This window comes from Pseudomyrmex gracilis, unplaced genomic scaffold, assembly GCF_002006095.1.
Source record: "Pseudomyrmex gracilis isolate BER0280 unplaced genomic scaffold, ASM200609v1 scaffold_228, whole genome shotgun sequence".
Classification (NCBI taxonomy): domain Eukaryota; kingdom Metazoa; phylum Arthropoda; class Insecta; order Hymenoptera; family Formicidae; genus Pseudomyrmex; species Pseudomyrmex gracilis.
Genome location: NW_018020812.1, coordinates 192,286 through 220,148, shown reverse-complemented (window position 1 = coordinate 220,148; position 27,863 = coordinate 192,286). Strand labels below are relative to the sequence as shown.

At 42.2% G+C, this 27,863-nt stretch overlaps 1 protein-coding gene across 4 annotated transcripts in view; it reads left to right on the top strand.

The window, feature by feature from the left end:
- The window catches only part of LOC109858849 (colorectal mutant cancer protein), a 45,493-nt gene that overhangs the window by 13,476 nt on the left and 4,154 nt on the right, over positions 1–27,863 (top strand). For all 4 annotated transcript variants that reach the window (XM_020436512.1, XM_020436511.1, XM_020436513.1 and 1 more), the window contains 5 exons: positions 2,293–2,522; positions 3,221–3,357; positions 26,281–26,542; positions 27,133–27,278; positions 27,527–27,754. In XM_020436512.1, coding sequence (XP_020292101.1) covers positions 2,293–2,522; positions 3,221–3,357; positions 26,281–26,542; positions 27,133–27,278; positions 27,527–27,754 — 1,003 coding nt within the window. The remainder of the gene's footprint in view (positions 1–2,292; positions 2,523–3,220; positions 3,358–26,280; positions 26,543–27,132; positions 27,279–27,526; positions 27,755–27,863) is intronic.

Genomic DNA, 27,863 nt, shown 5'->3' with positions numbered 1-27,863 from the left:
CAGCCCCCCCTGCCTACATGCTTATAACACACGAAAAATGTACACGGTGTCGAAAAACAATAGTTTATTCATGAAACTTTTTTTGTTCATAAGTTTTTTATAAACAATGAGCGACGGATAAAACCTTCATATTATTATTCAGGGAGGTGACCTTGATAACATATGTCAAAATTGTTGAGATCGGAAAATAGTCCGTATAACTGCATAATTACCCAAATATATAAATAATCTCTTTATAACAATTGCAAAACAATATCGGGGAGACAGAGTGTTTGTTACTTGAAAACTTTTTAAATTCTGACAGAATATTTTTACATAATTATTACATTATCAGAGTCTAAAGTGTTCCAGAGCCGTTAGATAATTTCACAACTTCACAACTTGAATTGTTAGCCGTTCGGTTAATGACATTCGGTGAGAGACAATCGCGCGCATTAATCGCGTCACGGTAAAACGCGTACGGCTCGCTTGGGTGCAACGGCCGAGAGTATCAATCGCGCTTCCGATGGTGCTTCGTCCGTCGCCAGGATAGGCGTCCGAAATCGCCGGAAGCGAGCTCGCGCCGACGGCGGCGACTACGACGACGACGACGACGACGACGACGACGACGATATACGTAATCCATTAATATCGGACGATGGACGTCGCATAGCGCGTTGCGCGCAAGGGAGAGACGTGTAATTAATGCGTGACGTTCAATTCGCAACGGCTGTCCCTAAACCGGCGACACCATTGTTCCGACAATGAGAGATAGAGACGAATGCCTCTGAATTGCTATCCTTAGACTCGACCCTGTGACGACACTCTCGCGCTCAGAGGGAGAAGGGCGTTTGATACCCGCAGCTGTCTGTGAAAAAAAAAAAAAGAAAAAGAAAAGAAAATTGATGGCAACCGTGCGCATTGTGTAGGTGAACATGTCCGTGAGACATGCGGAAATCCGCGAACAATCTGGTCGATTCCAACCGTATTTATAGAAAATATATATGTATAAGTAGAGAGAGAGAGAAGAGGGGTTAAAACACACCTCGTTCATTTATTTTCGTGATGACATTTAATATTTGCGTTTGCGTAGACATATCGCATCAATTATTATATTATTATATTTATACAGTAAAATGAGTATATAATTATCATTATAAACATCACCGCGCAAATTGCAAGCTTTAAATTAGAAATTCAGTAATAAATAATGTGCGGTCGAGGCGGGTTTAACGATTTTCCGGGATATCTCTGTGTGGCGCAGACGACGGCTGTATCTGGTGAATCTTTAATTTTGTCCTGTCGACCTAGCCCGGTTGGATTAGCGGGATCCGCCGCGATCCTCGAGCCACGTTCGTTTGTTCGTTCATGTGACGCGAATCGCTCTTCATCGAGCTGTGGCGTCGCGGCGCGACCGATAATCAAGAGTGACGGGCCTGCTCTCGTCCTTCCAGCCGGTTAGACAATTATTTGAGAATCGTAATGGACGGCGCGCGGAGGCGAGCGGACGGATGATATGACAAGCGCCTGCGCCCGTAGCCCGTCCCTTTTAATTAAATGAATCTCGACGGTATCGTTAAAACGAGAAAGCGCCTTGGAGAAACTCTATCTCTCCGCTGTGACGGAACACTAGAGCGATATCTCGCGTTCGCGTTCGCTGTGTATAGACGTTTAAAACGATCGTCATCGTCGCACGGGATCGTCAAGAAAGTTCGAGCCGATCATTTCCATAATGGATTGTTAAATATTCCCGGATATAGCGTATAAATATCGATAAAGTGAATATATATATATATATATATATATATATATACACGTATATAATATTTATATATGTATACATATTATTGTATAGCCGAACTGCGAGAACATTGCCTTTCTATATACTTTTAACTGTTTCGTGCCTCATCTTCCCGCGCCTCCGTCTCCGACGCCATGAATAATTCATCTCGTGAATTATTCATGCGAAGAGTACTTAGTCTTCGTAATACACATTCCGCTTAATACACACGATGCGATTTTGTTATTTGCGAGTCGCGTTAAGTGGTTGAAACTCCTCGCGTTCGACGGCGCGCAGCTGTGATGGATTCCGCTTCCACGTTTTCACGATTGAGTCACGCGGCTTTTTCGTGCCTGTAAGATATCATACACATTCTATTTCCACCGTACGCCGCCGTATTTGCTATAAACTATATGCTTCGTTGCTTTTTCGAACGTTGCGTTCTTCGAAGGAAGCGACGTTCGACGAAAGCAGTTTCTTTGACGCAACGTCCGGTTCTTAATCGCCGTCTTCCGTTCTTGCGGACTTTTCAGCCAGGATCTATTGACGGTATGCCGGGAATTGAACCTCGAGAATTCGGTGGAGGAATTGATGCGGGAATTGGGCGCGGACGAGCACGGTCGCATTTCCTATCAAGAGTTCCTCAGGCGGCGTCTGGCCTTGCGACCGGAAATCGAGGCGCTGAGAGCGGGCAAACGCCGGGGCAGTCCGCATCACACGCACACACCGGAATATCTGCCAACCAGCAGCGATAACAGTCTCGGTAAGCGCACTTTTGTTACAAGATCGCACGAATTTTCTCGAACGGAAAAAATTTTCTCTTTTCCGTTTTTTCGGCGACGAAAAATTTCACGCCGCGCAGAGAATAAACAAAAATCTCGCGAAGCAGGTGACAAATGTCTCGCGTTCGTTGATTCCGAAGACGCGGTATTTGTAGAAAAATGCACCAAGAATATCGCGGAATATCTCGCATCGCGACGAGTGATAATATACATATATCTAGCGACGATATCTAGCGTGCAGAGTGGCGGCGTTGCATGTCGAGGGAAAATTATAGAGCGCGAGCTATTTGCTCGAAATTGATGATTGATCGAACAACGAATATCAGATGATAGCGGAAATACTGCAGCGGCATTTGTAATATTCTCTCCGTCCAGATGGCTCGCGTATAACTGAATATGATACACGAGATCGACGAATGAATTGGAAATGACGACTTGAACGACATTGCGCCGCTCGCTTCCATTTTCTCGCTGCTCGCCGCTACTAGCGAACGTAAATCTTCATTGCGTGCGGTAATATTCAGAAAAAAAAAAAAAAAAAAAACATTTTGATATTCTCATCAACAATTTCAAAACTTCGCTTCGGACAATGTGTTTCGAAACGAGCTTCCACGTGTGTGCCGTGTGTAATTTTCAATTTTCCTCACGTAAACACGAGGAATTGCAATTTTCACTTCAGGAACCGTTTCGGGACGACATGAAAGTTGGGAATTCGACAGTGGTGCTCGTGATTTGTCGCCGGAACCTCATAGTCTTCAGAAATTGGTGGAGGCAGCCGCCGGCGGGACGGGAAATATGCTGGACCTGGCGAATAAGGTAAGTCGTCACGAAAGATTTATTCTTCCCCGATGAGAGACAATTATCGAAATCTCCGATTCTATTTCTCGATATTAGTTCCAATAACTATATATCTTCCGTCGCTCGCGTGATCGTTCGCTACGGCGAACGCGTATCTCACTGTTATAATCTCCGATAGAACATTTATTTATATCTGTTATAAATCGTCGGGCGTGCGCAAGAAAAATTACTTTTGCGTTAAGTGCAACATCTTCTTAACTTTGAAAAGGCTCTGCGCGCTCTTTGTCACATGATAAATATATCGCGATACAAGAAAAGTTTAAAAAAAAAAGAAATTGCCGAAGAGAAATATCGACGGTACTTGAAGTGCGAAAAGAATTCGAAAAAGAGATCGTAATTATGTATCAGCTTCGAGAACTCTCTTCTCTATGCTTGTTTAATACAACACTCGTGATGATGAAAAGTCAACGAGATGCGCAATTACCCAAGGCAAATTGTCTTTGCATGCCGATAATCCTCGGTTTTCCTTGGCGGAGGAGAGCACTCTCGTCCGCGCTTAACTCCTTCATCTCTCGCGTCCGTGGCTCTCTATTATTTCCCTCTTCGTATCTTGAGTTCGCGCCTGGGAATTTCTTTGTCAGCCGCAATTAACCACGATACCACCGAGGCGCGGTATGCCGTCGTCGGAAGACAGCAAGACGTGCAATTTCTGCATTCTCTGCTTTACCCCCGTCCGGCTTGTTTTGATCGCGCTCGGTCATGAATCGGTATCGCATTACGTGCCGGATAGATTAATAAAATCGATATATTTTCTTAATTATTATGTCTCATGAATTCAAATTGTTAAATAAAATATTTACATCAAATAAAACAATTTCACAAACTTGAGAAAAGAAATTGGCTTAGCTCTTGCGTTATTACCTAAACGTTTAAAATTACAATTTGCAGGAAAAAGAACAGGTACATGTGTGTAATCTCTTTATCAAAAGATCAAGTAGATGTTAATTTGAGAGGCGGATAAATTACGACAGAGATAAATTTTCGCATTCATATGCGAGACATAACTTTTTTGTCGACATGTGTATGAAAAACTTTCGCGTTTTATTACATGCTGTCATCTGGCCCGTTTTTTTTTTTTTTTTTTTTTGACGACAAAATTCTCGTATCTCGGGAGAACGTCCGCGTCTCCGGCTCCGCGGGTGATTCCGCGTTTTGCGATCGCGCGCGCTCGTATCCGCGCGCACGCGGTTCCCGTCTCATCTCAAGAGTCACACGCTTGCAGCTGCAGAAGAAGGAGAAATAAAAGCGCGCGTGTATACCGACCGAATTCCGAGGTTATCGCGATTTCTCGCGAGAGAGAACCTCCGCGTTTCGAGGAACGAGAACAGGAGAACAGAAGGAGGATGGTTCGGCGAAGGAAAAAAGAACGCGCGCGCCGTTTACTGCCTATAAATAACCGTTATTACGCTCTGCATTACGGCATTGAAAAAGCGAGAAAGCAGCAGCAAACTTCGACTGCCAGAAGAATATTACACACGAAACGCAAAAGAACTTACTGGGAAGCCATTTTACAAAGCGCGATATATATAGAGGAGGGATCATTTTTCTTTTTTTTCTTTTTTTTTTTTTTACATAAAATATATGACGCGTAACTTTTCTCTGCGAAAATTTACGAAGAAATATTTCATATATTTAGTTTAACGCGCGCGTAGTTTCAGTTTTATTCGCTTTTTAAGAGAATAACGTCGAGAACTCACTCATCCCGGATGGTGTTTTTCTTCCCCTTTATCGTAGTAGTAGTCGTCGTCATCGTCGTCGTCGTCGTCGTCGTCGTCGTCTGCAAATGTGCGGCGAAGAAAGCTTTTGCGCGTCGCGTTACAGTATACTGACGGCGTCGGCAGGACGTCCGTTTTCCGGCAAAACGCAGCAAATATGCAGAATCTTAGACCGCCCCGCTTACCTATGCAACCGCATTTTCTCGCGGCGAAAAACGCGAACATTCGACCTTGTACGTAGTGAAACGAGAATTTCCATAGAAATGGAATAGAGAAATCGCGCACAGGGATGCGTACAGACTCTCGAGATGTCGAGACGAGAATAAACATAGCAACGGCGTTAATTCTCTTCGTCTACTCCGGAGGCGGAGAAGATTGCTGCGAAGCCGAGTCCCACCGCAAAATGATACGCTAATGCGCAAACGGGGGGGGGGGGGTGGCTGCGTGACAGTTTCGCGTGCGGAATTAGTCCGCGCACACGTATATCTGTTTTGCTTTAAGACTTCAAAATGGCCGGTGCAGATATTGTCCGTATTATAAGTACACGTCACTGTTCAAGATACGTAACACAAGTAATTCTTCATACATTTTAACTCTCGACCTTTTTCTTGCTGTTGTGAGGTAATAATTTGGACCGGACGATTTTACCGCTTGTGTTATGCGACGTCTGTAAGAGATGCATTGCAGTTAATATTCCGTAATGGTAACAAAGTGGCCGTAAAAAAAAAAAAAGAAGAAGAAAGCGAGACGCGTTACAGTCGGTTCCGCGGAAGGACAGATTGTTATCAGAGCGTGCAAAGAAGGATGCGCTTGGCTCGTAAAAAAGAGAGGGCCAGGATTGGAGCGGAGACCACAAAGACCGAGTATAATAATACATATATATATATATATAACGTCTGCAAATAAGATTTCGTAATTTGTCTCCCAAACAAAACAACCCCGCGAGCGATTCGAACGCACCGATAACCGATTGGAGTTTCTGTCGGTTCGGAATCTTCGTTTTTCCGAAAATGGGAAATATTCCCGCTCGGAACAGTGTTTTTCTAGGACGTTCGATCGTTATTTTCCATCGCGACGCGTCCCACGTTCTTTTTTCCCGAGGATATTTACTTCTTTCCCTCTCGTCGTCTCGAGAATTTCATACCTCGTCGTCGTCTTCTTCTCGCGCGAGTTTTTCCCGCTATGAATTCCCGCGATAACGCTCGCGTGACGCAATAAACGTGCCGTACGCTCGGTGGTGCCATAAAATGCGTTAAATTGCGTCGATGCGTCAACAGGTGTGAGAATCACGCACGGAAATAACAAAAAAAAATGTCGCGCGGAGTTCGCACAATGATAAGCGCAAGCAACAGAGACCCAAATTGCACGCACAAATAACGATAATTACGTTTTTTTTTTTTTTTTTTTTTTCATCGCCATGTTGTATCGATACATCGTTGTTTTGATTCCGTTTCACGGTATAGACGCATACGGTACCGTATCTCCGCGAGACTGTGAAAAAAAAAAAATACTCGCGTGACGATGAGGCGCGCGGGAGGCTGCGCCGCTAATTAATGCCTTGTTTTTCATCGAGCGGCGTTTCGGACGTCACGCTCCGCTTGGCGTGTCGACATTTATAATCAGGCATATAGCTGACGAGTGCGAACTCAGCCGCGGGGCAGAATGTAGATCGGAGAGATAAATAGATCGGCAGATTCTTCTTTTCTTTTCTTCTTCTTTCGCAAAACGCTGGAATTTCGAGGACGGACGCGCGCAAATCGCGCCACAGACGAAAATCTTCTCACGGGAAAAACTGAAAACCGTCGTCTCCAACTTCTTTTCTTTTTTTTTTCTTTTTTTTTCATCTCTCTCCCGCGGGAAAGCGCCGTTGTCGTTAATCGAGAAATTAGCGGAGTTAATTAAGAAGCCGCGCCCCAGACCGTCCCGCCCATATAATTACACTAATACAATCGCGCGACCTCGGCCGTTCTTTCGGCTCCTTCTGGCGGCTCCCCTTTTTTCGCATTTTCTCATCTTCACGTTCTTTGAACGCGCTCGTCTCACTCACAGCGTCAGAAACAAGGAAAATCGCGACACTTTCTCATCGCGCATATATATTCCATCTTCATTGTCCCGGGTTCTCGTTCTCATTATTTATTTATGTCTGAAGATGACGCCCAATGATGATTTATTGCACTCGCGAGACTGATAGTTTGTCGCGGATGTAAGCGGTTCTCATATATTTATATCGCGCGGCGTCGCGAGAACGCGCCACGGCGTGCGATACCGCAACGTGACGTTTTTTTTTTCTCTCCCGTGACGCGCGTGTCTTAACGAGTTACGAGTTAGAAAGAACTCACAAGGCACTTGCGGTGATCCTAATAATTTTGCCTAAGTGTCGCTATTCGGTTAACCGCTATAGTAATCTTCTCGCGGCCACGCGATCGGCCGCGCGTGGTGTGCGTACTGCGTGTTGTTGTTGCCGGATAATAGTCACGTTCACTCTTCCTCTGTGATTATGTCAGCTGCGGGTTCTTGTCGCTTCACCTTAAAGGGCATCCGTTCTCAGGATGTAATGGATTCGTTTTATCTTAACCGTTCTATCGCTCGGTACTCGCCGAGCAAACAGAGACTTTTTCTTCGGGCAGCGAGTCAGCGAGCAGCGCAGTTTCCGCTATCGGTCCCGCAATCGACGAAGTGATACAGCTGATGTGGTGGCTCGTAATATACGTAATAAATATAAGACGCGAGTCAGAGAAGATAAAACAATCTTCAAATGTCTTAATAAAAAATTTAATACGCACGAATATATAATAACATGTTTGCAAGTATGTAAATTAAGCCTTCGCACACACAGACGTGGATCTCACTCAAAAATTCCAAACCGGTGTCTCTAGTAAAAATTAGTTTTTTTTTTTAAACGCTTATAAGCTGCGAAACTGCTAGAAATTTTTTCAATTTCTTTTTTTTTTTTTTGGCCGACGCAAAATTGTTCAAACTTTTGATTAAAAAAAAAAAAAACAAAAATTGAAGAAATATTAATTTTTCGCGGAGATATTCGATTTTGAAGTCGCGTGGGTGTCACAGACTCACTCTATTATTAGTCGTCGTTTTTGGAATCTGTATGCGACGGGTTAAATACGTAAAATATACCAAACTGACATAAAATGAAAGAATGTTCTCCAATGTAAGAAGAGAGTTGTGTGTTGAATAACACACAGATCTCTATTTGTGAAATCCTGCTGTTTCGTCCGCCATAACAATTTTTTGGCAAGCTTGCGTCTTAAGTTTTATCGCTTGAATTCTCGCGGTGCTTATAGCTTGCTAACGGACAGGTCAGTGGGCTTTATTAGACCCTTTCCAACCCCGTGAAACTTGCGGCAACTGCATTAACGTGCCACCCACAACGGCACGGTATCACGCACCGCGAGCGAGCGTGCGGGGATAGATAACTGCAGCCGCGGAGCTTTCGGTGCAACGAGCCGGATCGGCAGCGCTCGGTGGCGCTCGGTCGCCCTCGGCTAGCGCCTCCTCGAACACCTTCAGGGTGTAGGAGAAACCGAACGCGATGGTGTTCGGTAGTCCGTCCGGTTCAGTCTGTCACCGAACGTCTTGGTGTTCGTCTCTTGGTTTTTGTTGCGCGTTTCTCGATTCCGCACTCGTTTCCATCACGATGTCTCCGCGTGAACAGTAGTGACCGTTGTCGATCGTGCGGTGAATGTTCGAGGTTGAACGTATTCGTCCACTTGACACTCCACTTTCAGGAAGTAAAAGATATAAGACCATTGTAAGACCGTCCTCGCAAAATAATTAAATTTAGTCAAACTGTTTATTAATTATAACGCAATTCGTCGCAAGACGTCGGTCCAAGTACGCACGCGCGATTTATCCCGCAGCTCGCTCGAGGATTTCTGATTTCCGCGAGGTGTCATAAGTTTCGGGGGTAGAGAGGGCGAGATACTGGGCCACGAGAGAGAGAGAGAAACAATCGTAACACAGTTGTGTGTGTTACAGAACGAGAACTGACCTCGTAAGAACAATCGATGCGAGGGCAATTACGACGCCAACGCGAATCGCGCCGCATCGCGGCAACGTTATCATCCTACCTTTTATATTCCGGCGTACATAGATACACACACCGCTATATAGATACATACCGATTTGCTGTGTGTAGTTCTTTCCCTCTTCGGCCCCTTTTCTTCTCGTAATTCTACTCTACGAAGCTCCTTTCCGCCAATAAGAGTTTTCAGCCGTTTTGTTAAAGCCGTAATATCAACTTTCCTTATAGCGAATCCCATAAATTCTATTTTACGTAACACTTTACGCGTATGTTTCAGGATCGATTCCTTTTACGCATCTCTTCCGCTTCGCGAAGAATGTTGAATAAAATAAAATCTAGTGGATGCGTCTGAAAGAAACGCAACGTTATATAAGCATCGCGGAAGTGCAACATCCGCGGGTTGGATTTTTACGAGGACTGTAATCCCGCGGCGTAATCGTAACCCCCTTCCCGGTTGTCCCATCGCGTTCGGAAAGGGCGAGATTTACGGGCGGAGTTACGACCGAGAGAGAGAAAGAGAGAGAGCCGCGGAGTTGTGAGTAGTCACGTGCGTGTAAGTTGCGTCCCCGTCTAATTAGGCGATAGGAAATCACGATTAATGATAGCGGCTGCTAATGAAACGCGGCCATTACAGGCGAGCAACGACTTACATTAACGGGCGAACGTTAATGTAAAGTCGCGTAAAATTTATATATATATATTACGTTGCACCGGGCGTTATATACATGTATACCATTCGCCATTAAATCGTCAATGGCTTCGAGGCAATAATTGATACAAAGATCGAGCGATTAAACGGAACGTTGTCGGCACCACGCGGTGGCAGTGAGCGCGGTTAATACACGACGTGTACAAGGGACGACGGTTCGCGCATCAAGTGTGCTACTTTCTTCGAGGCGTAACCGAGGTCGTAATATATTTCTTGCGTGCATAAACTTTGGCGTGACGCCGGCAAAAGCGATACACTCGCATTATTCTTTTTACGGCGCATAAGTGACGCGTTAATGGCCGTCCCTTCGTATACGTCTCTTCGTATAGCGTAATTGAGATTGGCTCGTGGAACGGCACGAAACAAGGCAGCTACAAGGCCGAAGCATTGAAAGCGGCTAATGCATCGCTCGCGCGCGTCCGCTTTTCCATATCGCGCGCGCATTCTTCCTTTCGTTGGCGCGCCGCCAAAAAGCACGGGGACCCACCGTGACGACGACAACGACAACGACAACGACGACGACTCGAAACAATGCGATTCATTTAAACTTCCATTGAATTCGTGTACCACCCGGTATACCAAGCTACTGGCGCCGTCAAGCTCGCGGCGCCGTTCGGCGCCATCCCGTCCGTGCGTTTGTCCGACTAGAATAGAGCTTGACTACTAGAGAAGAGAAACCGGCTGGCCTCGCACGAAACTCTCCCGAAAGCTTCCTTCCCGTCATTATTCCCGGCATCGATCAGCGGAGACTCTCGTCTCCGACGAGTGCGCGAGGCAACCGCTTTCAGACATATTGCTCGCGAACAGAAATTAATTGCAGTTTGTTGAGTCAACTTTAGCAATTAAAGATTATTGCACGAAGTAAATGTGTGTGTGTGTGTATGGTTTCTTACGCGATAAAATTTTGAAAAGTTAAGGACATTAATCAAAAGTTATGATTAACGCTCTCTAATATCTCTTATCGCACGAAACTAGTAATATTCCTGGAGTGCTTTACTTTTTATTATTACAAGGCAATCCAATCAGTAATAAGAGTCTTGTAACGACGGTCTATAACGGCGGCTAAATATTTTCGTAGAACACTTTTTCTTAGTTTGCAATATTTTATTGTTTATTAAACATTAAAACTTATAAACATTACAACACATTATTTACATTATTTAGATTTATCTATAGACCTAATTTGCTTTTTCGTGAGAAACATCAAAAATACAGTGAGCGAGGAAAATTATCGCGATATCGATTGCGCGCGCGATAAAGTTGCGATTTGACGCATCGGGCGCACAGAGATCGCAGATAAACGACTTCGCGCGTCATATACTATATGTTTTTATCGCAGGTTGCCGGGCAATAACGGTGACACATTTACGTTCGCGATGATCGTTCGTTCTCTCTAATCGCGACGGCTCGTCTCTCTTACGGAATAATCGCTCGATCCTACGATTACGCATCACCGATCCTGTATTGAATCGACGGATAATAAATTACTTGTCGCGCGTATATATATCGCGCGACGTCCGCTAGGTCGTCTGATTACGCGTCGCGCTTTGATTGGAAATTCCATTGACGCAAGAAATTGTCGTGACTGATTACCGGTGTTTCGATCTTCTGGAAAAAGAATTCGCTTTATATATAGATTGTACGGAAGTGTCTCGGATGAATCTCGAACGCGCGCGGGTCGGCAATGTGTGCGCGATGAGGATGTCTCTCCGGCTGTCTCTCGTTACGTTTTTCCAATTCTTCGATCAATTTGCGGTCGATTTTTAGTACCGCGCTTGAATGCGCTCCTCTCTCGTTGCGGCTCCGCAGAAATTTGCTCTGTGTCGGAGAACCATGTGTGCGTGACGCGCGTCTCACGAATCCGAAGAGACGCCTTGACCCTCAGCAACAGCGCCTCTGCGGCGCGCGTGCAGGACGTGACGACCGAGTCCTCGCGGCGGCAACCGTTAAATTGATCGCGCGTGCCATTTAATAACCGACCGCTAAAGTAAACGTTCGTAAGCGTTACGTTGCGCGGCCGTAATGAACAGAAATTTTCGTCTGAACCGTTCTTCGTTCTTTTGTAGAAAAGTGATCGAACCGATGTGATTTCAGAAGAAGATCGGTAACGAGTTTAACAAACTAGTTTTCTTCTCTCGCGAGAGAGAAGAAGCCGCGTCTCGTCCTTCCGCGTTCTTCACTCGCGTGAGAAGGTGAGAAAGAGAGGGAAGAGATATAGAAAGGGTGTTCCGCTGTGCGTACACGTGCGCTTCTTCTTTTTCTTCGTCTCCTCGTCTTCTCTTCCTTTCTTTTGAAAAAAAAAAAAAAAAAAAAAAAAAGCTGCGAAGGTGCGCGCGGAAGAGACGGAAATTGAGAGATCCAATGAGACGAAGCCAGAAAGGTGGAAAGGAGGGGGGGGGAACTTTCTTTCTCTGGTTCTTTGATGGGCTTTTTGCAGTTCATACCCCCACCGGTCTCGGAAAAAGAGGCTCCTCGCGGAGCCACGCGAGCGTCGCGCAATTAAAGAAAGGCACTCCGACTGCTCCTTGTTCAAGAAAGGACCACTTAGCGATGCGATAAGCGCTACGCACGCGGAACGTAACGCGCTCGTACATTTTAAATCGATTACACCCTCGTTTTCCGGAGAAACGATAGCTTTTTTTTTCTCTCTTTCTCTCTCTCTCTCTCTCTCTCTCTCTCTCTCTCTCTCTTTTATTTACCCGTACGGACTAAAAAAGAGAAGAACGCAATCACGTTTATTGAAATTGCACAAGCAATATGTAAAATCCGCAAATCGGCTATGCGAAACCTGTACATGCGCCGCTTAATTACGCGTGCGCGTATCGTTGCGCGATTATGCGGATATTATTTGCGCAGGCATGCGGAAATTATTTATTATTATTATTATTATTTCCTATCCTTCCTTAATTGTGCGCTTTTTGCGACGTTATTAATGAACGCGGCACCGCGACTCCGAATGGCGCACGTATTTGCGTGGTATTTAATTACTAACAAACACAGAATACGGAATATACAGCCGCGGATTGTGTCGTCGTCGCGCGCGCGCGCGCGCGTTAAAGTTTATCTGCTTGTATATACACATTCACTGTGTTGCACGTGCACGCGTCGCAGTGCCACACACATATGTTCTACATACTAATTACTCATATAATATCCAACCGTGTCGCACCCCTTCGTGCAAACCCTTGCCGCGAACTGCGACCCGCGTGCGTGAATCACGCGGCGATTACGCGCGTCTCGTTCATTCTCCCCTTTCGTTGATTTTCGACGTTAACAGGACGAAATTTTATCTTCGCCTCGAGAGTTTTTTTTTTTTTTTTTACGTATATATATATGCGTACATAAAATCTCATATTTGTAAAATTTTTATACAGCCTGTGTAAAATTTGTAGACGCTTGAAACAGAACTTGACACGCAGAAAGAAAAATTTTGTTATTATATATGGCGAAGAAAAATTTGAGTCTATTGAAATTTTGTTTCATCAACAAAATGTCTTATTAGCACAACGAAATATTTTGTTGGCAAGACAATTATCTCGTTTAGCAAATTTTTCTTTGATCGTAATTTAATAACTAATTTCTTGTTATTCTAGCAAATTTGTTCGTGCATTGAAGATTTTTTTTTTCTAGTATCGCAAAATTTCGAAATACGAATTTATATTTATTTTCAAATATTTTTTTCAATTATTGATAAAAATAAAGGCCGACAAAAACACATAAAATATTACACTCTTCTGCGTGTTTAATTTTGTTATTCGATTTATTTTTCAACGCTCTTAATTTTTAATAGCCCTGTTTCTCGTATCGTTCTATATTCTGTTTAATTTAAATATTAAAGTGTCTTATATCAGGAAAAATTGTCGCGACTTCAGCAGGCGTCTAGTGCATTTATCGAGGGTTTGTTAAATCCTGTACTCCCTATGTGTGTATATACTCGCATCCGCGATAGCGCAAATCGCCTGCAATTAACGTCGTCCGCCGGTCCGCTCTTCCTAAGTTCGTGCGGTTTTCTCGCTATACCACCGTGAGTAATTAACTCGTTTAATTAACGGAGCTGCGCGGCCGATAAGAGCGGTGACATTGCGACTCTCATTACCTGCCACGGAATTTCATCGCGCCGCGCGCGACGACTTTTATTTCCGCGTGCGATGTTGAATTACGTTAGGAACGCATATCTGCCGAGGGCATTGTACATCATCCGCACGCGTTCTTTTTACCTCTTTTTTTTTCCCGTATTTTTTCTTCTTTCCCATAATTTTTTCACAATCTCCTGATATTCACTGAGAAAATTGTCTCGTCGTTCTCTCGCGCGATTTGATAAACGCATCTTTTTTTTACAAGTCTCGTTACAAAATACATTTGTTCGCGTTGCGTTTTTATACAGTTGCAAAACTACCGATGATTGATTCTTTTTTCTTTTTCACGAGCAATTAAAAACTTTTATCTACCTCTCGTATAGTTTTATTAAAGCTTCATTCAATTTAATGAGATGCAAACTGGCAGCGCGATGATTTAATGATCGGAAAGTTCGCCGTTGCGCATTTTCGAGATGTTGCGCGCATCACGCGCGGTCTCTCGATCGCGCGCAACGTGGGCTTGAATAGTTAAATAGTAATTAATGAGAGGATATGGACCAAAGAGAGAGAGAGAGAGAGAGAGATCTCGGCGACTACTTAAGGCCAATGCAAACTTGATTACGCATAACGCTTCGTGAATCCTCCCGTGGGCGTAGCGAGGACAAACACAACCGCAGTGGGTAGCGGATGATTTATTAAATTCCCGTTCCTGTCATCGGCATTTTTAATAAGAACATACATTCGACGCCCACACCTTTCCGAGTTTAACTCTCTCTGCAATTCGATGAATTTCTTCTGCGAATTATTATTCATGAAACACATATATACTTCGCGCAAATGCGAAATTGTGCAAAAAAAAAACAAAAAAAAAATTTATTGCAAAAACTCGGTTTGTCGGAAAATTGTTTTTCGAACGAAACGTAAGTAATTGCCAAGTTGAGTTATCTGAGATTGCGGAGCGTCTCATCCTTCGACGAACTTCCGACCAACTTTAATGAGCTTCAGCGTGAAGAAAGGGTTAATCGAAGTCGCGACGCGGTGCCGCGTTTCTTGTGGAGCGCGGGGATTAAGAGGACGAAGTTTCCGTATCTGCTTTCAACCAACGCGTGCGTCGTTAATCGAGCGCGCGCTCTTTACTTAACCATTTTTTATCGGGCACTTTTCATCCAGCCGCGATCTATTTCGCTCGTCGAAAAAACTCAGCCCCCGGAGTTTACATTGCACAGTGCGCGCTAGTATGCGCGGGATGTGTTTGCGCGCGGGAGATTTATGGGCGTCTTGCCATTTGGGCGAGCGCGCGCGTTACTTGTCTCTCGAGGAATATATTTCTCGAAGGAATATATCCAGAACAACAACGTAACGGGAGCAAAATTAGGTTGCCGCTGTCGGAGCGAGAAGAAGGGTTGTTTTCCGAAGTTTTCGCATCCCCTTTTCATGTCTCGCATACCGCAGTTTTTCTCTTCTCATGACACACAAAGGAAGAAGGAAGGAAGGAAGGAAGGAAAGAAAGAAAGAAAAAAAGAAAAAAAGAAAGAAGGAATGTTTTCTCGTTGGCCCAGTATCGCGGAAAGATGTAACATAAACCGGTCACGTCGACGCGAAGTCTTGTAAATGAAAGAGGGAAAAAGTTCACATCGATCGTCGCGCGTTTTCGCACACACACACACACACACACGTTGTTGCCGCTCGCGGAAATAATACATTCGCGACAGCAAATAAAAGAGGATAGATTGCATTTAAACTTTAAAAACGTGATCTGTCGGTGTTACAGCACGTAAAAAAAAAAAACAAACCAAAATATTAAAATCGCTAAATATTTTAGTTGTTTATGGCGAAAATTTGATTGGTTTTTTCTTTTTTTTTTTTTTTCAAGAAAAGTTTTTAACGTTCAAAATTAATCCAGAATAACACACTGCACGGTTTCGCTATTGGATAATTAACTAGTAACGTAGCGGCGAGCTCGTTAACCGCCTCAGAAATTACGGAAGTGAGAGATTTCGGCATCGTCGTGTTGCGTTTTAAATAAATTGTAAATTCGTAGAACTCTTGCGCGGAAAATTTGCCTGCCATATTTTTCACTCACATCTCTCTTAGAATCTTTAAATCGAAAGAAAAATTCGAGAAAATTAAAACTAAAAAAAAAAGGTTGCGCAATTTTTACATACACAGTAAAAAAAAAAATGTTAATTTTAACATTTTTTGCATGTCCCAGGAGGTCCACTCTAAATTGTAAGTTAAAACAACTTATTCGTTGTGAGTCACTTATTGACAAACTAGTAAAGTCAAATACTTGACACAATTCTTTACATTTATATTTGTTATTTTGACTGTAAGCGTGATGTAAAAATAACATATAAAATAATTAAAACTGCACAAAACAATAGTTACAGTAACTCGTAAGAAATGTTAATAAAACATTTTAGTTTGTACAATGTGGCCACAGATTTTTAAAATTTTTTTAAGTATGTTAAATTGACTTTAAGACATCTAGATTAATTTAAATCATTGTGTTAAAAGCACTTAAACAATATTCCATTTTTAAATGACATGCAAAAAATGTTAATTTGTGAAGTTAACATAAATTTGACACGTGAAAAGATTAAAAAAATAATAACATATCAGTATTATGTTAATTTTACATTGAAGTAATAATCAAAACGTCGTAACACAAGAAAAGTTCTACATTTTGACGCACAATTTTTTACTGTGTAATGTTTTAATCGCGAACTTTACTGTATTATCTAAATTTATTCGATCTTCGTGTACACGTTTTTAACAATCATTTTACCCGGCTTTTGAAAAACTGGTCAATATTCAAGCAATATTCAACTGGTGACTCGGTAAACGTAATGTTTTGGAAACAAGTGTCGATTGAACGAGAGACGATTGATAAGTATCCGAAATGACGCAGCGACGATTCTACTGGAAGGATGTGAAACTTGTCAACAACAATGTGATACTACCCTCGTTTCGGATACTTTGTATCAAGCGCCTCTCGTATCTCGTGTTTAAAACACACATTGTTTCAGATCATGTGCGATGTGAACTAGGCGCGAGCGAAAAGTATATAAGTAGTTCGAGTTCAAAATAGAAGGACACCACTCGGATCGATATCGCATGTGCGAAATGTTCGTATCGATGTAACAGCCGATACAATAGCAAGTTGAATAACGTGCGGCGTATCTGTCTGTTAAATCTATTTATAGTTGCAAATCAATACTTTCGGCTGATTATCAAATCATGTGCGATTTTATATTTTATACGCGTTATATATAAAATTTGTCTCTCGTAAGTATATCTGAAAATACTTTATTCGATATCGTGTATACTCGGAAACAAATAACAGAGAGTATCGTTTCTATCGTTATTATATTGTTACGTTCGCGGCGCACAATCCGGCTCCGTAACCGAGCCGCGCGATTCACGTAACCGTTCGCGGAAATGAGAGGGTACGCGGCTTTTCAACAAACACACTTTATTACAATAAAATCCAAAGAAAGAACAGCTCGTTGTACAAATCGCCGAAACACGTCGTGACAGATCCGCGGTCGCGATTCTTCTCATACAACAACTCGCTGGTCGCCCGGAAACGAACAGTCGCGCCGAGCGCACGCCGTTCAGGCGGCTCCCGCGACACATACACGGTGCCCCTCGCGTAACAATATGATATATGTCATATCGTTTACTTGGATCGAATGTCTGCGACTGTTATTAACGCGCGCGCACATGTCACGCGCTCGCCATGTAAATTCATATTGATTCGCAAAAACGACACACGCGTTTAGCAGCCATCATTGCTCATCAACGTCGTCGACTTCATCCTTGAATAAACAAACCTCGTTAGACGTTCATTTTCGATTATTTCCTGCTCTCGCGCGTTTCCAGTCAATCGGCAGCGGGTCCCGCTATACATCTTGATCGCGGGTTCGGGGAACCGTTTGGGGAGAATTTACCGCAACATCCGGTATCGAGCGCGCGCGTATCCTGCACGCACGATCTCGTACGAACGGATCGAACGGAAAAGTGCAAGATCAAAATAAATTAAGCGGGAATTGCGAAGAAGAAGAAGAAGAAGAAGAGAGGGAGAAAAATATAGCGGCAAATCGACGAGCGGCTCGTCTTCAATTGAGCGATCGGCGATCCGTGACGGTCTCGATCGCAATTGATTGGAGATTACATCGCGCGGAACGGCGTAAGATGCCTTCCTGAGGAGAGCAGTTCTCAGTGTGTCTGGCGGAAGCAGAAGCAGCGCGACTCTAGCGCTTCTCGGAATTCAACGTGGCGGGTTTCGCGGTAGCCGTAAACAATGGCTCGGCGGAGCCGCGCTACTACGTGGATCACCTGCACCATCGGCAGCACGTGCAGCTGCAGCAGCAACATCCACAGCAGCAACAATTATCGGCGCGCTACCCGGTGCAGATGCTTTCCGGTCACGTGGCGGTCTTGGCCGCGAAGGAGGCCGTCTTGGAGCCACCGCCGCGTCGCGACGATCTCGTCTACGTTCATTGTGCGACCACGGAGGACGAGGCGACCGCCGAGGACGATGAAGAAGAGCCCAGGGGGCTCACCAGGTCTAGGTCGTGGCTCTGCTGCCCTTCTGATCGCCGCGCCGATAAAACCGTGCCCATACAGGTCGAGGTCGATAACAAGGACAAGCAAAATGCAGTAAGTTTGGAAAAAGGAAGCGAGAAAAACGAGCGACAAAACAAAAGAGCTGTTATTCAAAAACAGAAACTCGTGATGCAGACCGCATTCGCGTGTAAGCAGAGAAAGCTTGACAAAAAAATCTAGAACACGAAAGCAAAATTATGAAAAATAAAACATTTTTGGAAATCGGAATAATAAAATAATAAATCTTGCAATTTACTTGTTAAAAGAATTAATATTATTAATTAGTGTTATCTAATTATATATTTTCTTAAAAATAGATGACGCTCACATGTGTTTTATAATATGCGCAGTTGCGAAAAAAAAAGAATACCTTCTTAAATTTCTGTTTGTATATATTTTTAAGATACTTTCCTCACTTTTTGTTGTGTAAAAACGCGCGAGAAATACTTCGACAAAAATCACGTCTGTCGAATAAATTTTTCGGGATAACGTTCTCTCTTAAATTTTCATTGTTTTCGAAGGAAAACAAAAAGAATTTGAACTTCGATCTTCAGGATCTGCTGTTCCTGGTATTTGTCGCGAAAATGCGCGGGATTCGGTGGCTGATTTATCGCCGCGGGGACCGCGTCCGCGCGGAGCTGACTTTTTCCACTTACACTCGCGGTATGACGTCGACCGCGGTGTTGCGCGCCGCCAGGAAAACCTGTCAACGACTCGATACGGCAGCAGCAGCAACGGCATTGCTCTTTTGAAGCTTTCTCTCAGCTTTGCAGCCGCGACGATAAATCACCGCTGCCGCCGCCGTCAGTCATACAAACGAAAACACAAAAGAACTCTTACTCGATAAATTGCACGTCAGTCATAATGAGAGAGCCGGACAAATCCGGCCCGTGCTTTTTTGACTATTCGCGAATAATGAATTCCGCGGTGCTCTTCGGGAATTGTCGGGAATTGATATTCGCGGCTGGAAACTTTACATCGGCGCATTTTGCGCTGTATCGATTTTAACGTCAAATCAAAATTGATTTTTTTTTTCTTTTTAAATTACAAGCTATATACACATTAAAGCTATACAACGCTTAAAATTATTATATAAGCGACAGTTGTTTCAGAAAGAGTTGCGAGAAGAAGTTGCCGCGAAAAATCGTCCAACAAGTCTTTTGCGATCTATATATTACGCTTAAAGTTTCTTAAATTTCGAAAGTTCTAAATGGAAAGGAATATCTTCGCGCGATTTATGAGCGCCGAAACTTTTGCAACTTACTCGCTTTTACGCAATTTCGCTGTAATACGAACCTAGATGAACCGTTCGTTCTCCCACTCCCATATAGTTTTGATATTTATGACGCGTATCTCGGAATATCGAACCGTTCTCTCCTCGTTGTCTCTGCGGACGTGTGTCTCACTTTTCGGCACCCCTTGGCTCTTTTCGGCAAATTTCTTCCGGATTAATCTCAAGGCGGTTACGGCTGAGGAAACTTTCATCTTTTATTTTTTTTTCTCTTTTTGCGAGAAAACGCAACTTCGCGGAAATTACTTCGAGATATTCGATAAAACGAGTCATCGCCGGCAGTAGATAAATATAATTTGAAACAAAATTACAGTACCGAGAACATTTTTATAGATTAGTTACCTTATTGCATTACTTTATGTCTTCCAAGACAGTTTTGCGAAAATAGAATATATAAATTTGTTAGATATAAAATTACTCTTAATCGTGTAAACTACGAACATTTAATGTTTCGAGCGATTCTCTTGAAAACGAGAACAACACTTTTTAACTATCTAGTGGAAGAAGAATTTCTAAGAAATAAAAAAATATATCTAAACTGATGTTATTTCGATAAATATTGATTAATAACGGACCACTCTCCGACGACCTTCAGTTTCACATATATTATTAAGATGGTCTTTCTGAATAACGTACAAAAGGTTTTAGCCGTCGCTCATTGTTTATTAAAAAGTTTATGAACAAAAAAATGTTTCAGAAATGAACCATTTGTATTTTTCGACACCGTGTATATTTTAGATATAATATATAACGTCTTATAGACATATATGTCACATACAACAAATAAAAACTATAAGAATTATAAATAAAAATAAATTACGGTAAGCTTGGAAAGTACATGCTTAGGTGAGAGAACGCATACAGGGCGTAGCCCGTCTCTTTGTACGCTCCCACCCTAAGCATGTACTTTCTAAGCTTATTATGTTTTGCGTATTATCTTGTGTTTATATTTGACTATTTCTTATGAATAAACTATGTAATACACCTACGAGAGATGTCAAAAATAACACATGAAAATCAAACTCAAAAAATAAAAGAAAGAGAGAAGAATGGAAAAACAATACGTGACTAAAGTCACGTGACAAAGAAAAGAGTAACAAATAAAATATTATACATATACATATATTATATATAATATACATATATTATAGAAAATATTCTATATCTATATATAATACACATACATACACACACACACACACACACACACACATATACACACATATATATATATATACCGTACTCACGTGACCGAAGTCAGTAACACCGCCGCGGTCGCGCGGCCGAGGTCAGTGACTCCGCCAAGGTTGCGCGGCGGAGGTCAGTGACATTACTGTAGTATGTATATAATACATATAATACAATATAAAGTATAACATTATAAATATATAATAAATTATATGTATAATATGTATTATTTAATGTTATATATAATATAAATTACAGTCACGTTATTTTCACGTGTTGTTTTTCTACTCTTTCCTGTTACGTGACTTTACTTTAGTTAAGTTTTTAATTTTTTCTACATATACAAACTGTCTCAAAATCGCTTTTCATTATTTACTCTCTCGATCTTACCGATTCGATTCGACTCGATCAACCAACCAATCAATCGGCAACGCGAAAAAGAGGCAACAATAGATGCGATACATTCGGCTCCAAAACGCGCACTTCTCGGTCCAAATGACTTTTTTTTATATAGGATAATAAACACATCACAGACGCGCGCTACGCGCACGCTATTATTTTTATTTTAACATATTCCGTCAGTAGACACAACATGTCACCGCGATGACAGCTAGTACACGTACAACAGTATGACATGAATCGAGAAACACATTATCCGAGAAACGTCACCGAGACGTCCAATCAACGTTGCGGAAAAGAGGCAACAATCAAGATCGGTAGAATCGATTCTGATTATTTGCACGCGCTTTTTTTTGGTAGGAACTTTTGAATAAATAACGAACGACGCGACTAAAATCTTTTGCGATCTTTTGATCTTTTACTCAGGGCCATGAACTTGGCAACATATGTCAGGATCAAGATCATCGGAGAGGGATCCGTTATTGTCAATATTTACCCATATGGCGTATATACACACGTAAGATGAGAATTAAAACGACTTAATTTTAACGCGGTCGAGTTTCACGAAATTCGAGCGTGCGTAGTGCACCGAGTGCAATGCGAGCGTAAATCGCGCGAGAAAAAAAAAAAAAAAAGACCGCGGCGAGAAATGTCGCGCTCTGCGATCGCGGAAGCGATAAGCGTCTAAGGAAGAGAGACACATCGCGCCAAATTGCACGATGAGCGTCCTGCCATTCTGTAATAATATATATAAGATCTTCGTCGTTAACGCGTGGCTGGCAAAACACGTATACGAGCTGTGAAACTAGCAGACACCTACCGTGCATTCCACGCTGCGTTCCGTAGCTCACACAATTGAGGCACTTGTCGGTGTATGTCGCGTCGCGACAGCTCAAACAGGTCGCATACCGTGCGAACTTCACCCGAGAGCATATTGTTAATGTTTATGACTCGGCTTTTGACAACCAGATGAGTACATGTACGTACACGTGCGCACGCACACCTTAGCTGACTGATAGACACTATAGCGTAATCTCATCGTTTAACCAAAAGAGCTCGCGATAATTGCGAGAACAGAGGAGGAGAACCTATCTATTTTTCTTTCTCTCTTGTTCTCTCGGAAAATTCAAAGAGGAAATCAGCAAATTAAAAATTTCAAAAATATAAACCACTAACAAATTTTTGTTATAAAATCGAACAGGGGAGACTCTCTAGAAACTTGAAATTAAAAAAAAAAAAACGAAAACTTGTTACATTAATATTTTTATAAATTACTATTAGATTTTTTATGACTTGTGTCATTACGTCAGCAAATAATACAAATCGTTTCGATTTCTTTGTGACGCGTTTTTCCGATCGAGAGGACACGAAAGGACACAGTCTTCAGCAGCGGGAGCGAAACACTTTGAGCGATTACGCATCGGAGTCAGAAACACACTTTGAATCTCGTTCCGTATTAACAATATATCGCTCTCTTACGCCGGATTACGAAATATTTCAGCGTTTTTTTTTTTTTTTTTTTTTATTTTATTTTATTTTTCTGCTCTCGTCGCGGATCACTTTTTCTTTCGCGTATCTCGCTTACGACGTGACGTAAGACGTCGTCGTTCGTACACATGCCGTCGATGTAGGTTAATGGTATATGGTCCACTGGTCTTTGTAGCCCGACACCTTTGCTCCGGTTGATGCATAAAGTCGGTTTTTTCTCAGAACGACGAAAAAAAAGTTACTCTCTGAAAGAACGTTATGCATTTTGATCGCAAATGGATCGCGATTTTAAAGAAAATGCGATAAAAATACAGTGTATGCAAGTTCCGGCGATTCACAACGTCTGTAAAACTGGCACAGCCACTTCACAGCGTACTAAAAAGAAGTCTACATAAATATTCAGTGCTCTTTTATCGCTGATTAGTTGCTCTATTACGGATTTGTTGCTCGAACCGTTTGAAAAAAAAAAAACCGATATGACCTAGTTTAAACTCGGCACAGCTCGGCACACGAAAATAAAAGAACAAAAATCAATTAAAAATTCTTTAATGCAAATTTGTGACTAATTAGTTGCTGCTCTCTGCCTTCTGTCTTAATTACGTAATTTCATTTCTAAAAAAAATTACTGCAAAATTATAAGTACATAAACACAAGGATGAGAGTAAAGAGATTCTTACGGAATTTGTTGCTCGGACAAACGTCAGTACTAAATCCTTTCTCGATTTAATAAATTGATCGCTAAAAGTTCTCATTTTTCAGTGAAAAATTTTGATTGAAAAAAATTTAATTTCAATTATTGCGTAACAGCTACCAGAGATTGCAAAGTTATATAAAATTGAAGATTACACAAAGAAGGAAAATTTATATTTAAACTAATTGCAAATTTGTTCGAACAAACGGTCGACGTGTCTGAAGGCGAGTTTGGTAATCGAATCTCTCGCTCCGTGACTTTACTCGCCGATGAAACTGCGAACCGCTGGCCAGCCGTGCGGCCTTGTAATTGAATCCTTGATTGCTTTTTGTTTGAATTACACTCCGGTCGTCGTGTCCCCCGTGTTTGCACTGGTCCGACACACACACCCCTGACCTTAACCGGAGAAAGAGGAAGATCCTTTGTGAATGAAACATCGAAAATTGCGAAGCTTTGGAGCCCGCAAACGCAGTTGCGTCAAACATTTCCTCGTTTCGTCACGACTTCCGTAAAACGTTAAATACGCGAAATTTTTTACCGGTTTTTGTTTTTCGAAACATAGTGTTTAGATATACGCAAATATGTAAATTTGTATTTCGAGTATTTCGTTGTGCAACACTTTTTATTATACACAGAAAATGCAAAGACATAAGCAAAGTAAACATTTCGTTTTTTTTTTTAAGACTTTTTGCCGCATGGTGGTACCAAATGCAAAGACAGGCAAAGTAAACATTTTGTTTTTTAAGACTTTTTGCCGCATGTTGGTACCAAATCTTTACCACATGTACCGACGTTACAACGAGGTGGAGCCATCACGCACGGTCTTCCGTCAGGACAAGACGGTGCCTCGCTGCAACTTTTCCCTGGTAGATGAATATAATCGTCTTGCGCCGTAACCGCCGTTGAAAATATGACAGCGATCACCATCAGAGCGATTGTTAGCTTCATTTTCGCCTAATTAGTCTCACCTGTGCAAATATAAAATATAGTTGCATTATTACACAAAAAAACAGTAAAACAAATTAAGAATGTTTTAAAATTAATTTAAATTACACAAATTCAAATCAAAATTAAGTTAAATTATAAATTTATTTAAGTATATTGAAACAAATAAAATTATTTTACTTTAAAAAAAAAAACAAATTTCAGCGCACTTTTCAAATAATGTCAAATAGAAGTGAACATTTTCTACGTATTGTTAATAACGATGCGATTATTGCGCACAATTTCTCTGACAAAAAATTCGCCAAGCGATCCGACGTTACTTGCCTTTTGCGCACAAAATCAGAATTACTCGCACGTCCGTCACAATTGGTGCCGTGATGTCCCGAAGACGAATGGTCGCATCGTGGCGCATCGGACGCGTTCTTATGCGCTGCGACCTGCCTCCTGCTTCTTCCCCGCTCTGTATATTACCTGAACAATAATCGTCTCGTAATGTCCGACACAGGTGGCTGCGTTTGAAAAGATCGCTCGGATGCGTGTTTTTTTCACACATGTATGTAAGTAAACAGGAAGGAATCGCAAGTGTTCGCAAGAAGAGGAAGCAAACGTGCAACGATTGCACGTAATCTGATTGTGTCGCTGATCCGCGATTGCTGATTTTTGTGATGTTTAAAAGATAGATATCGCGATTCAAGCTCTTAAAATCATTCGACCGTGATTACATAATTGAACGTAAACACGCGAAGCTGATTCACTCCTCATGCAAATTATCTGCGCCGCAACCTTCGTTTCTGCGCAATATTTTCCGTTCTATTTATATATACTTTTGTGTGCGAGTGTGTGTAATATTTATCCTGTACATCTATGTGTCTATAATAAACACATATATTGTTCGTAATTAATTTCAGAAAATCTAAACTTTATTTATAAATATATATTAATATATATATTTATAAATAAAAAGTTTAGATTAATATATATCAATAACTTTATTATAAATAAAGTTTAGATTAATATATATTAATTATATTTTACTGCTATTATTTTGTTATTTACATCAAAGTTTGGCACTTATAAAATTTCAGAAAATTTAAAACGCATGATTTTTATTATTATTTAACAATACAAATACGATGATGTAAAATGCGCCAAATTTTCTCTTTAAAAAGAAATTTTATTTTCTATGCAATTACAATACTTCGTTTGCAAATTGCTTCTAAAATTTACTTCTAAAATTGCTGGGATCATACACTTACGAATTTAATTCCGCCTACGCACTGCTGTTCTTTTATATATTTGTACCTAATATTTTTCATGATTTTGGGAACGGTAACTATTATTTATAAAGTGGCGATTGAGACAAATATCAAAATCAACGCGTAAATAGCGTAATATCACATTGTTACATTGTCGTTGACAAGTTTTGTTCTTCAGATAAATAACCGCCGGCTCTTTATCATCACTGTAATGCTCGTGACAGCTTGTTTTTGACGTCACAACTATCGAGGAGTATTGACTATACACGATAATAAATATACCAGTTGTTAAATAAACGTGTGACATAAGCGCGTAAGATAGTAAAACAATAAAGATAAAATAATAAACATTGCTAAAGTTAATGTATGTACAATCTGCATAATAATAAAAAACCGTAACAAAATGTTTTTTCACGTTGCAACACAAAATTGCAATGACAAATTTGCGCAAATGAAGGGAAATTCGTTCGCAGTTGCACGCGGCTGCGCTGTCATCCCTGCGGTCCGAAGTGGCCGAATTGAACTCGCGGCTGGTTGCGGCTACTCGCGCTCGGGAAGCCGCTGAAGCCGCGTTGATGCGAGCCGAGGTGCAGGCGGTTCGAGCGGAGCAACGAGCGGAGCAGCAAGCGGCTCGACACGAGGAACGACTCACCGAATTGCATTCCGTCATCGCCGAGCTTGGCCGACAGCTGGAGCGGCATCGCGCCACCGTAATTGCCGAGGAGGACGAGTCCGGTAAGCCTTGCGCGCTTCGCGTCGCTTCGCTGGCTATGACAATCGGGAGAGCGTATCGCGATTCCACGAAAAGGAGGAGGAGTGAGAAAGAGGAGGAAAGAGAAAAGAGAGGCAGGAACGTTGGCGAGAACCTTCAAGTAACCGAGCAGTAACAAGTGCCACGGCCAATTCTACGGAGAACACGGGGGCAATTCCCGCCGGGCAATCACCGATCTCCCCGGAGCCGGGCGATATAACGATAGTAATAGCTCTCTCGATGGAGCGCGCGTGCTCTCGATTCCCGGTCTTCGCTCTCGATACCGAGAAGAGAGGATGATTTCTCTTCTTAGATGTACGCGCGAGCGCGCATCGTCGCGTCAACCGCTTCTTCTTCGGCGGTCAATTTTCGCGTTAAAAGAAGCAACACAAGGCTTATGATGGGGTTAAATTTCGTTTCTATGGAAAACGCTATCGTCGTGCTTTCGCGAGAAATCATTTCGATCGTTTTAATTATTAAATCGTTTGAGAGCGAGAGAGAGAGAGAGAGAGAGAGAGAGAGAGAGAGAGAGAGAGAGCTGTGTTCTGTGAGAAAATATTTTAATGATGCGCAGAGATCGAGACGAGCAGGGATGCCGAAGGTTCCATCACCAACCCGGTGGAGGAGAGCGAGGGCGGGGGAGATATTCAGGGGGATGGCGATCGCACTTTAGGGGATGCCGATTCCAGCTGCTGCGAAGACGATACCCGACCGGCGGAGGTGAAACAAAATATTCTCGAAATTTTTGTTGTAATTTATATGCCACTGACGCGTCTTTTAGATATTGATTTATTTTATTCAAATTATTTCATTCGTCTACTTTTAACTTACTGTTTGAAATGTTTTTATTACGCGCGCGTGTGTGTGTGTGTGTGCATCTAATATTTTACATCTATTCAACGTTCTCTGTACTTCTTTCTATATTTGTCTTAAGACTTCAAAAATTCATTTTTTTTTTTTTATCACAGAATGACAGGGAACAGGACAGTCCGGCCGCGTTGCCGACTCCGGAGCCGACGCAGCAAGCAGCGTCGTGCCAGAGCGTCGCCGTGGAGACGCTGCAAGAAGAGATCACGGCGTTACGGGCGGAGATCTCAAGCTTGCAGGCGCAATTAGCTCATTTCAAGAGTCAGAATCAGACCGGCAATCAGAGGCAACAGACAGCGGGCAGTGATTCGCCGCGTCGAGAACTTAGAGTGAGCAGCAATTCTTGGAATTTTGTCTTTTATCAAATCGGGACGCACACACAATTATCTGTTAAAAGATCAAGTAATAATAAACTTCCTTCCTCTTTATACACTTATA